Here is a 12,269-nt window from a genome sequence, read left to right as displayed (position 1 = left end):
TCTCCTTCCCTTTAGGTTAACTCTGTAAATTGCAACACAAGTTGGAAAGTTGTTCTATTCATGAAATGGAGCGACAACAAAGAAACTATACTAAAGGGGGTAGGTATCCTCATCTTTTTGTATGACATCAATTTATAGAAGGAAACTCCTTCTAACATCTACTTAAATGCACTTGCACGTTCACATAAGAACACATCAAACCTTTAAACAACAGTGAAACAAACTGCAATAGGAATATTGAAAAAATTCCTTTACTTTCTATTATTTATAAAATGTGCATGTATGTGTCTTTGTGTCTGTATGTAATGGTAGGGTGATGTAGTCCGGCTGTTCCATGCAGAGCAGGAGAAGTTCCTCACTTGTGACGACCACAGGAAGAAGCAGCATGTGTTTCTTAGAACAACAGGCCGACAGTCTGCCACTTCCGCCACTAGCAGCAAAGCACTGTGGGAAGTAGAGGTCAGCACAAGAAGTTCTTCAGATAAAACCTAATTGAGTTTTTTTGTGTATGTCATGTAACTTTTTTCTTTTGCTTGCTAGGTGGTCCACCATGACCCATGTAGGGGAGGTGCAGGCTACTGGAACAGCTTGTTCAGGTTTAAACATTTGGCCACAGGGTGCTATTTGGCTTCAGAGATGGGTGAGGTGCGTGCCGACTTCTTCTGTACTCATGAATACGGTTTATTAGTTTCCATACAGTTTATATCTGACATAGTAGCATAAAGCCCAGATTAAATTAGCAAAATACTTACTTTGGTGGTCCAGATCTGTATGCTGTAGGCATACAGGTAAATATGATGCACAGTGTAGAGACCACAATTTAAAATGAATGTGGTTGAGGTGGATATTTGACATGTGGGTGTGTTTCCCAGGTAAATCCAGATTTTGAGGAGGAGAGTGCTGAGCAGCGGTCATCGGTAAGTCAGCCTGATCTCATCCCCTCTGAGTGCTTAGCAGTGTCACGCTTGCTGCCCCACTGCTATTGATCTCATCTGATCAATTCTGTGCTGGATCTTTACTTTCTGCTCTAGGTGGTGGACTTTACACCCTTTAATTTCCAGGTACTGTCATATAATCTTTACTTGGCTGCAGACCTACTCACTGCCTGAAAGTTTGCATGTTAAAACATGTCACGGAAATCTGTCACTGTCATGTCTGCACATGGATCATACTGTCTTTGCTGGTTTGTTGTACAGTTTCTTGTTTGGTACCCTGAATTATCACTGTCATCTAGGTTGTGTGGGCCTTCATTTCAGTAGCAGTAAGTTACCACAGGGTGTCACTATGCTATCCTCCTAGCTGATGCATGTCATACTGGAAATCACCATTAGATGGCAGTGTTGTACAAACTTTTATTGACCAAAATAGGAACGTTCTGTGTACCTGAAGTTCTCAATGTGTCAACAAGGTCCAGCAATCTGAAATGATGAATGAAGCTGATTTCTCTGATCAGCTCTCACTCTCACTGAAGTTGTGTAAATCTTGGTTGAGGATTGATAGCTTGGTTTTCTCTATTCATTCATGTACAGGGGTTTGGAGTCAGTGGTTTGAACCCTCACACTGCATGTTTTTCTTGCTCTAGCTGGATGCAGATAATGAAGCGTTGCGGGGTCGTCTGCGAGCACCACAGGAGAAAATCATGTACACCTTGGTGCCAGTCCCAGACGGCATGGACATCTCTTCCATTTTTGAGCTAGACCCCACCACTCTGAGAGGCGGGGACTCCATGGTGCCGAGGTATAAAAATAACATACATACATAAACAATCAAGAGATATATGCCAATTCCTACATTATTTTGGAAATCACTTAAAAATCAAATCACAACTACTAAAGCTCCTTAAGCTCCTAAAGCTCTTAAGCTACTGAAAATAATTTTGTTTGTCAATGTAAAAATACTCAAGGCTGCTTAATACTCTTCCCATTAATATACAAAAATAGCTTAAGTTGTCAGTATGCTACCTTAAAACTGCTTTGGTTGAAGGTCGAACAGCCTCGGAAACCCCCTACACCCTTCCTTTCCAAATTGGGCAGGGTCTGTTGGACAGTTTCTGATACTTTCCAAAAACAGCAAGCAGACTTTGACCTTCTCTCTTCAGCTCTCTCATTTGTTGCACAACTATTATTGTCACTTTTCGTGTGTACAGCTGAGTGCCAACACTATGAATGCCTCCAAGAAGAGACTCCTTGAAAATGTACACTGGTATCCCCATATTTAAACAATTAGGGTGTCTCTGCTCTTACTATGATGGCTGGCTATTCACTCTGCCTTTGAGCAAGGCTGTTTGGAACAACTACAAACACTTTTCTGTGTGGTCCGTCAACATGTTGTACGAACTAGTTATTTTCTTCTTTCTGTGTGATGCCAAACGTTTGATCCTTTCAACTTGGAGTTATGAGACACTACTATTTTACAAAACACACGTCTTCCCATATTGCATATACAAAGCATGTGGAAAAAGGAAAAGAAGAGCAACATAAACAAAACAAAAAAATAAAGAAATCCAAATAGACTGTTTATCTCAGATTATCTCGTTCAAGAGCTTTTTTTTCTTCTTTCCCCAGGCTCCCTTCAGATAACGGGCTATTATAAGTTTTATATATGAACAGCCAAGTCAAGTCTTCATTTATCATCCACATTTACAAAATTTGTATCTATTTTTGTTTTATTAAACAAAGCATCACACAGTTCACAATAAATAGGGTAGTAGAAAAATTGGAGCTCTTTTTCTATATCATTTGTCTCTGATAAGACTATGTCAGAGACCCTTCAAGGGGAAACATTTTACTGGCCTCTAATGGAAAACATAACATCAGGGATGTTGGAAAATGTGGGGGAAATATGTTGAATGACAAATATCTCAACACCAGTCAAACCACAATGATGTCAGTACTACCACAAAGTATTCAGAGGCAGCAGTAAACATTTGACTTGTGTGTGGTGTTGAGGGGGAATTTTGGAGCATCAGTAGGAAGGGAGTGTCTGTTTCTGAGGTGATGAGGGTTTGTTTGGGTTGCTGCGGTGGGGCTTATGTATATTCTGTTATGTCTGGTTTAGCAGCTGTTTGTTCTGGTCACTTATTGACTGGAGTCACTGGACATTCAAATGAGGTTTTTGCATTTTTCAGTTTTCTGTGTTTGTTTGGCTCTCGGATAGAATGCTGAACTCTGTTGAACATATTGTGGCTATATCTATGGAGAAGAGTATACAAACTGTTATTTTATTGGTGATTTTATTGTTTTTTCAATTACTATTCAAAAGCTGTTTACTTCTGGGTGTTTACTTCATTGGGCAGACTTTGGGTTTGTATGCAGACTGTGCTCAGTACATGGTCAATGCAATACTGTAAAATTTGAATGTATAATGAAACAATATAATAATGATAATGATATAATGCAAAGCTAGTTTTTTATATTTTATTTTTATTCATTTTTGAAATAATCACAAATGCCTGTTTGGTTTGTCTTTGTGGATTGTATGTATTGGTCACCTCTAGATGGTGTGATACTAGCTAAGCAGAGTAATGGAAGTCCACTATGGCTTGAAAAAGGAAACTATTGTCATTTGGCTTTGAGTGGGCATGGGTAGTGGGCACAAAGGGGAAAAACTACATTTCAAAATGCCATGTAAGATCCTTGTTATCTGCCTCAGCCAAAACCACAAATCAGATTAAAAAAAAACCATGCATTCGTACACAAACACATCATCTGGCTGAGAATGTTCCTATCAGCAGCCTGTCATTCAGAGTGAGTCATACTGAATCATGGATTGAATGTATCAAAATATTTGACATGAGACTCGTAGTTTTAGTTTGTATGAACATGTTGTGATAGAGCTAATGTACTTGTAGATAGAAGCAGGCTCTTTGTCATGATGTGTTGGCTGGCCTTTGGCAGTGCCTTTGTTTTCAGGCTTACTGTATGTCGCTAATGGACTTCTGTTTTTATTACTTTATTCTTCAATATTGTGTGAGTGGGATTGTGTATTTCTAAAATTACAGTCGCGTATTTGTCCCTGTTACTACATGTCAGATAAGAACACAGCCTCTCAACGTTGTATCAAAGCCTCCATTGTGTCACTTCGTCAGGTGCGTGCCTGCATGCTTCAGGCTACTTCCGCCAGTACCGCCCATTTCTACCTGATATAACCCTGCCCCTCAAACTTTAGCCAGGGGACTAATTAATGCCTGGGAGAACCGGTACACAAAGGTAAGCCTGTTAGCTTCAGTAGGCGGTTATGTAATGCCTGCCAAGAATATGGCTACTGTCTGCTGTCTGTACTAAAGGCCTGACAAGTTGCACACACACCTACTCACACACACACTTGTGGAGCTGGTATGAAAGACGTACAGTAGTTGGCTCAGTCATGACTATGTGTAAAGGTTTAGTGCTTAATGGAGAGGGATGATACTGTACAGGTCACTACTAGCTAATCTGTAATCGTGCCACACACTTGGCTGAGGAAGCCTTTGTAAGCAGTCTCCTTCCTACTGTTGACGTTTGTTTATGTATCTTGCTCATTTGTTATATCATGATTAAAATAAAGATAGCAACTGGTATATCAATAGACACTAACTAAGCACTTTATTGGATATACCTGCTGGCACTGTTCCAGAGAGCTGTTGATTGATAGTTTAAGGTGGTGGGTTAATAAACTGTGATATATTTAGAGGTGTTTCTGATATTCTATCCTCTGCTTCTATGTAAATGGAGGGATATACACCATGTGCTAGTTACAGTACATATTTAGAAAGCATATCAAGTTAAGGGGAAAACTCTTACTGCAATTTCAGTAACTCTAAATGTCTCATGTGGACTAAAAATGCATGATGAGGGATGGTGGACGAGTGTTAATTATACTTGATGTATTTTAAAATTAAAGACCAAAAACAATATCTTTCTCATCAAAACGCATACAACTGACTACTACTTCGAGTCCTTCTACAGTAATAGTTTCTTCTCATTGTACTTCAAATTCAAGTTTATGCAAATCACTTTGGCACTAGAGAAAAAAGCCATAGGGTCATTAGTCAAATCAAAAGGTTTTATTCCCATGGGAACATGAATATGCTCGTCAAATGGTTTGGCAATCAGACGATTAGATTTTAAGATATGTAGTATATTCATTTTATGGCCTGAGGAAGGATCTAGAGAGCAAAGCTCATTGTGTGTCCCTAATGGAAAGAGGGGCATGAATGTTCTCAGTAGTCCTAGTAAGTAAGTCCAATTAGTTGCCAAACTGTAGTGCCTCACTAACAGACTGTGTAGATTCTAAGATTTTAGTAAAAACAGATCCAATGCATAGTAGTTAAAACAAATCCAAAACTCTTTGAGTTGCTCACAGACACTTTGAAAGGACTGATGGATGTTGGTGGCCATCTATACTGTTGCAAGGTTCAAACATATGATATATGATGAAGACACCAAAGCCAACAATGGAATGTATAACGAGTTTTTCATTTCTTGCCAAAATCTGATATAGCTTATTAATCTGTTCCATCTGTTCTGGGTCACATGTTACCATGAAAATGGCCAAAAATAGGCTATGATTGAAACTAGTCCTAAAAAACTTCTGTTTGAGAAACTTTTGATTAAAAACTACAGTTTCCAGGAGTTTTAAATTACTGGGCGTTACTTTAAAACAACTATACATTTTTAGTACTGTAGTTAATGCATTTGTAGTGTAGTGGATTTGCAGTAGGAAAGATGGGGCTTGAGACAAAAAGAAAGGTAAGGAAAGCTGGAGAAATGGACGAATGCAATGTTGGTTTTGGTCTTCTCATGTTTTTTTTTGTTTTTTACAATAAGAGACATTGAACTGTCCCTGCTGTCACATATTTTAATAGCACACTGTTACCAAGTATCATTAGATATTCCTTAACTGATTCTTTTACTTTCTAGGAGCTCTTATGTGAGGCTAAGACACTTGTGCACCAACACATGGGTTCACAGCACCAACAACCCAATCGACAAAGAGGAGGAGAAACCTGTTATGTTACGAGTGAGTAATTAATGGATTGTCCATGTGTAGCACAGGTGAGATTGTCTGAACAGTTTATTTTAACATTTGATTTTTCCAGATTGGAACATCAGCAGTAAAAGAAGACAAGGAAGCTTTCGCCATTGTACCAGTGCCACCAGCTGAAGTGCGTGATTTAGACTTTGCCAACGATGCCAGTAAAGTGTTGGCGTCCATTGCCGGCAAGCTGGAAAAGGGTACCATTACCCAAAATGAAAGGAGGTAAACAATTTGTGTAATCTACAGCATACTAAATTATTATTTTACATGTATGTATTGCTTTTGTTTGACTTTGTACATTTCTATATTTAACGTCTAATGAGTGGAAGGAAATTCAGTTTTAATGCCATTTCCAACATTAAGATTATATTATACTGTATGTGTTTGACCTGTACACTTACATATGTACACTTTCCAGGTTTGTGACCAAGCTTCTGGAAGATCTAGTTTTCTTTGTGGTGGACATCCCTAACAGTGGGCAGGATGTTTTGGAGATCATGGTTAACAAGCCTAACAGAGAAAGACAAAAACTCATGAGGGAGCAGAATATCCTGAAGCAGGTTGGCCTCAAGCCTTAGAAAATGTTTATGTGCTAGTTTTAATTTTCGGGTTTGCTACACTGTCTGACATTATTGCCCTTTCAGATTTTCAAACTGCTCCAAGCACCTTTCACAGACAGTGGTGATGGTCCCATGCTGCGGCTGGAGGAGCTAGGAGACCAGCGCCATGCTCCTTTTAGACACATTTGCAGGCTTTGCTACAGAGTGTTACGCCACTCTCAGCAAGATTACAGGAAGAATCAGGTGGGTGGACACAACAGTTCCACTGTGTCCCCTGACATTATATGGCCTTTTTTCTTTGTAGTAATTATCCTCCCTTTCCTTTTCTTTGTAGGAATACATAGCCAAACAATTCCGCTTCATGCAGAAACAGATCGGATATGATGTGCTGGCAGAAGACACAATAACAGCTCTACTCCACAACAACCGCAAGCTGCTTGAGAAACATATCACTGCTGCTGAGATAGACACATTTGTCACTTTAGTGAGAAAGAACCGGGAACCAAGGTGAGGCTCACGGGAAGGGATAGGCCCTGGCTGGTATCTTAAACTGGCATAGAAGGGGGGGGACTGTGGCCAGTTAGGGTCAGATTTGTTTGTATAACAGCTCCCAAGGAATATAAATCTATGCAGATGTATTCAAATGTGTGCAGAGGAGTATGAGTGGTACTGTTTGTGCATGATTTTGGCACTGCAGGTAATTTGCTGACAGGTAGTGTGCACTCCTGTTTTGTTTAAGTCCTGTCAAGTGTTGTTAATGACATAAGTCAGGTTGATCCAGAGGTTTGAATAAAGGAGGCTCACTGTTACTGGGAGAGCAAAACACAGCGTTATTATTTCCACATTTTGTACTTCCTGACATAGGGCTGTTTATATAATCTGAAATGTAATCTAATGAATACAATAATGATGCTTATCTATTAACCCTTATTGCTTTAGCACGTATGGAAAAAGAAAAATCATGTATTGTGATCTGTATGCAGGTTTCTGGACTACCTGTCGGATCTCTGTGTGTCCATGAGCAAGTCCATCCCTGTGACACAAGAGCTCATCTGCAATGCAGTGCTGGATCCTAGCAATGCTGACATTCTCATTGAGACTAAGTTAGCCCCCCATTTTTCTCAATTTGCAGAATCTCTGCTAAGCTGAAAAAGCATTTAGAAATAATTTATTGTGCTGTGCTTCACCAGATTGGTCCTGTCAAGATTTGAGATTGAGATGACAGCAAATGGAGAGAGTCCCGTGGAGGCAGAGGACGAGGAGGAGGTGTGGCTGTTCTGGAAAGACAACTGTAAGGAAGTCCGAAGTAAAAGTGTCCGAGAGTTGGCCCAGGATGCAAAGGAGGGCCAGAAGGAGGACCAGGAGGTCGTCAGCTACTATAGGTCAGACAACTTATTAATCATGCACATATAAAAACATGCGCACTGTTGTAAGATCATTTTGTAATGGTTTAAACATTAATCTGATTGGATATCTTTTGATATTGATGAAAAACACACACAATTCTTACATGCATGATTTTTCTTCATAGGTGCCAGCTGAACCTATTTGCCCGCATGTGTCTGGATCGTCAGTACTTGGCCATCAACAAGATTTCTGGTCAGCTGGACGTGGATTTGATTCTGCGCTCTATGTCTGATGAGGACCTACCCTTTGACTTGCGGGCGTCTTTCTGCCGCCTCATGCTGCACATGCATGTGGACCGTGACCCCCAGGAGCAGGTTACGCCTGTCAAATATGCCCGTCTTTGGTCTGAGATTCCCTCTCAAATCGCTATCGATGAGTGAGTTCTTCTCATGAATATGCTTAATTTAAATGTATTTCCACTCCAGAGATCTTGGTTAATCTCTTAGACGTGATTCTGCTTGAATCTCTGCAGCTATGACAATGATGGGACCACCAGAGATGAGATCAAAGAGCGATTCTGCCTCACCATGGATTTTGTGGAGAACTACCTGAGAGAGGTGGTGTCACAAAACATTCCCTTCTCTGACAAGGAGAAAAACAAGCTTACCTTTGAGGTATTGTTTCTTTGGGAAATCATGTGAACATATTTGATGTCACATTGTTTAAAATAAAATCTTAATCAAGGTTTTGAATTCTTTCTGTAGGTAGTGAACCTGGCAAGAAACCTCATATACTTCGGTTTTTACAACTTTAGTGACCTGCTCCGACTGACGAAGATATTACTGAACATTTTAGACTGTGTCCATGTCAGCACCATTTACCCCATAAACAAGATCGAGAAAGGAGAGGAAAACAAAGGTAATCTGACAGCTCCTGAAGCTCAATTTACTCATCATTATAATAATCTCATTATTATAAAACTCAATGATTGGTTTTTCAAGATAATGTGTAATAGACTTACCATCCTTTACCATTTTTTCCTTAGTTTTAATTATTGTATCTAGCAATAACTAGCAAACACAACTAAATAGATGTGTATGGAAAGTATCCATGAAAGCATTGGCAATAAGGTGCCAGTAATATTAAAATTAATTATATCATGTAAGTGTTTGTAGGCAAATGAAACAGTCATATTTTAAATAACAAATAAACTATTATCTCTGCATATACTTTTTCATGTCTAATGGTGAAACAATATTAAAAGTAATCGATTAACTAATTCACTTCATATATCGTTAGTAAACATCAATAGGGTCTCCCCATGTAATGTTGCTGTCAATATGCTGTAACTCACACTGCAGATATCAAGTATTTTATATGTATGTTAACTAGAATATTGCTGGCATGTTTCTATGTGTACTACTGTAGCTGGCAGTAATGTGATGAAGTCCATTCATGGAGTTGGGGAGCTGATGACCCAGGTAGTGCTGCGAGGAGGTGGCTTGTTGCCCGCCACACCAACTCATCAGCCAGAGGGAGATGTGGTTAAAACCCAGACTGAACCAGAGAGAGAAGACATCATGGTCATGGACACGAAACTCAAGATCATTGAGATTCTACAGGTGAAGACATCGGGAGATTGTTTTCTCCTCAAACCCAAACACTTAGTCCTGTTGTCTGAATTATAATTATTTTTTCTTCTTTTTCTTTTAGTTCATTTTGAACGTACGGCTGGACTACAGGATCTCCTGCCTGCTCTGTATTTTCAAACGAGAGTTTGATGAGAACAACCCACAAGGAGATAACACTGCCAGTCAGAATGGGACCAATAATGTCACAAGTCAGATGCCAGGTATAATGTCACTTATATGATAACGATGTAAAACTTTATATTTGATATAATTTTGATCTGTGAGGATTTTAATCATCGAATTTGAACTTAATCCAGGAAATCTTGACTTTGAGAATATTGAGGAACAAGCAGAAGGGATCTTTGGAGGAAGGTAATTCATAGCTAGCTCAAACTTCTAAGTTTTTAATAGTGGCTTGAAGAACAGTTCGGTTAAGGAAAGACTGTGTATGTAATTTCTGTTTGACTGTACTTTCAGTGAGGAGAACACTCCACTAGACCTGGATGACCACGGTGGCCGTACCTTCCTAAGGGTCCTGCTACACCTCACAATGCATGACTACCCACCTCTCGTGTCTGGAGCACTTCACCTGCTCTTCAGACATTTCAGTCAGAGACAGGAAGTCCTCATGGCCTTCAAACAAGTACCTTTAACTTTTCATTTTCATATCTGACTATGCACACATCTGGCCAAGCTTTCATGAATGGAAATTTATGAAAGCAATATTCTGAGATTGAGTTTAATGCTTATCTTCACTCTTGACATAAATTTAGGTCCAGCTGCTTGTGACCAGTCAGGATGTTGATAACTACAAGCAGATCAAGTCTGACCTGGATCAGCTGCGATCTATCGTGGAGAAGTCTGAACTGTGGGTCTACAAGAGGCAGGGAGAAGATGGGATGGACGGAGATGGACCTTCAGAGTCTGATAGCAAAAAGAAGGTACAGTAGGTCATCAATACACAATGGAAACAAAAGAAAGACTGATGCATTTGGTATTCCTATGATAATCTCATGAAGAGGCTAATACACTGCAAAATACAATGTGTCAGGGTAATGCTATAAAATTTAAAGGACCACATTTTGACTTATTGTCTACATATTTCTAGGGAGATTCACCTGGTTCAGACAAAAAGAAGACAGAAAGCACCAGCAGTTACAACTACAGGGTTGTAAAAGAGGTATGCTAATTTGTATTTCTATTTTGTACTCTAGTGCTTGTGATGTGTTGTCTGCAATTAAATCCCCTCCTCTGTGTGGGTCCAGATCCTGCTGCGTCTCAGTAAGCTATGCGTCCAGGAGGGAGCCTCGGGGAAGAAGAGTAAGAAACAGCAGCAGAGGCTGCTGAGGAACATGGGAGCTCACAGCGTGGTGCTGGAGCTCCTACAGATCCCCTATGAAAAGGTGCAATGCTGGAATTGAATATTGTGTTACTTTCATATTACACATTGGCACTTTCCCATAAATGTAATGGAACTAAAAAAGAAGTCTGACGCTGTGTTATCTGTAATAGGGCGAGGATGTCCGAATGCAGGAAATCATGAAACTTGCTCATGAGTTTCTGCAGAATTTCTGTGCAGGAAACCAACCGAATCAGGCTCTTCTCCACAAGCACATCAACTTGTTTCTTAATCCAGGGGTGAGTAGTACACAGATCTCTGGCTCACTCATAAGGATTGATTCCTAAAAAGAGTTCAATTTCCAAAATACAGTGTTTTAGTAAAACACATATGAAATTCATCACCATTAGAGAAAGTGGTTTTTTTTTGTAGCTCCCATTGATGTGCTGGTCCACTTGTCATCTTTTCTGCTCTCCTAGATTCTAGAGGCAGTCACCATGCAGCACATCTTCATGAATAACTTCCAACTGTGCAGTGAGATCAACGAGCGTGTGGTTCAGCACTTCGTCCACTGTACTGAGACTCATGGTCGACATGTCCAGTATCTCAAGTTCCTGCAGACCATTGTGAAGGCTGAGAACAAGTTCATCAAGAAGTGTCAGGACATTGTCATGGCTGAGGTCGGTCCAGACAAAAGAAATTAATAGTGCTAGTGATATCTACTACAGAGGAGATAGGGATTTTAATGAAAGAAGAAAGATGTGTTTAATATCAGTGTAAAGAGTGGTGATACTAATATACTAACACTGTGACTCTTTCCCACCTAGCTTGTGAACTCGGGCGAGGACGTCCTGGTCTTCTACAACGACCGTGCTTCCTTCCAAACACTAGTACAAATGATGCGTTCAGAGCGGGATCGTATGGATGAGAACAGCCCTCTAATGTATCATATCCACCTGGTAGAACTGCTTGCCGTCTGCACAGAGGGCAAGAACGTCTACACTGAGATCAAGTGTAACTCCCTGTTGCCCCTGGATGACATTGTGCGTGTCGTCACCCATGAAGACTGTATCCCTGAGGTATGAGTAAAGTTTCATTCAATTATATTGAAGTGAAATATGTAAGTATTCTGATATGTTGTAATGTGTACTGAAACATACTGATACTGATCTGTTACTCAAATAATCTTATGTTACAGTAAAACCAGAGATATTCGTTTTTTGGTCCATGCTGATATTTAACTGATGTCACTTTATGCAATTTATCATCTTTTATAGACCTTTTTTTTTCTTTCTTTTTTTTCGAATGCAGGGGTACACTCTAAGCCCCGACAACAGACATTGACGTGTAAAATCAATGGAATTCCCCTTTAAA

The 12,269-nt window shown here is 39.8% G+C and overlaps 1 protein-coding gene across 1 annotated transcript in view; it reads left to right on the top strand.

Annotated features, from left to right (window-relative positions):
* Nucleotides 1-12,269, top strand: part of itpr1b (inositol 1,4,5-trisphosphate receptor, type 1b) — an 80,542-nt gene that overhangs the window by 14,551 nt on the left and 53,722 nt on the right. The window contains exons 8-32 of the mRNA XM_053315224.1: nt 16-99; nt 313-459; nt 541-645; nt 873-917; nt 1,583-1,737; nt 5,901-6,000; nt 6,080-6,240; nt 6,437-6,578; nt 6,663-6,821; nt 6,913-7,085; nt 7,562-7,681; nt 7,769-7,960; nt 8,110-8,361; nt 8,458-8,599; nt 8,690-8,843; nt 9,354-9,547; nt 9,639-9,777; nt 9,874-9,928; nt 10,034-10,199; nt 10,330-10,497; nt 10,665-10,736; nt 10,822-10,959; nt 11,069-11,194; nt 11,375-11,575; nt 11,723-11,974. Coding sequence (XP_053171199.1) covers nt 16-99; nt 313-459; nt 541-645; nt 873-917; nt 1,583-1,737; nt 5,901-6,000; nt 6,080-6,240; nt 6,437-6,578; nt 6,663-6,821; nt 6,913-7,085; nt 7,562-7,681; nt 7,769-7,960; nt 8,110-8,361; nt 8,458-8,599; nt 8,690-8,843; nt 9,354-9,547; nt 9,639-9,777; nt 9,874-9,928; nt 10,034-10,199; nt 10,330-10,497; nt 10,665-10,736; nt 10,822-10,959; nt 11,069-11,194; nt 11,375-11,575; nt 11,723-11,974 — 3,642 coding nt within the window. The remainder of the gene's footprint in view (nt 1-15; nt 100-312; nt 460-540; nt 646-872; nt 918-1,582; nt 1,738-5,900; nt 6,001-6,079; nt 6,241-6,436; nt 6,579-6,662; nt 6,822-6,912; nt 7,086-7,561; nt 7,682-7,768; nt 7,961-8,109; nt 8,362-8,457; nt 8,600-8,689; nt 8,844-9,353; nt 9,548-9,638; nt 9,778-9,873; nt 9,929-10,033; nt 10,200-10,329; nt 10,498-10,664; nt 10,737-10,821; nt 10,960-11,068; nt 11,195-11,374; nt 11,576-11,722; nt 11,975-12,269) is intronic.

The sequence above is a fragment of the Scomber japonicus genome, chromosome 3 (assembly GCF_027409825.1).
Source record: "Scomber japonicus isolate fScoJap1 chromosome 3, fScoJap1.pri, whole genome shotgun sequence".
NCBI lineage: Eukaryota > Metazoa > Chordata > Actinopteri > Scombriformes > Scombridae > Scomber > Scomber japonicus.
Note: the sequence above shows the minus strand (reverse complement) of the source record. Positions and strands in the feature narration are given on the sequence as shown.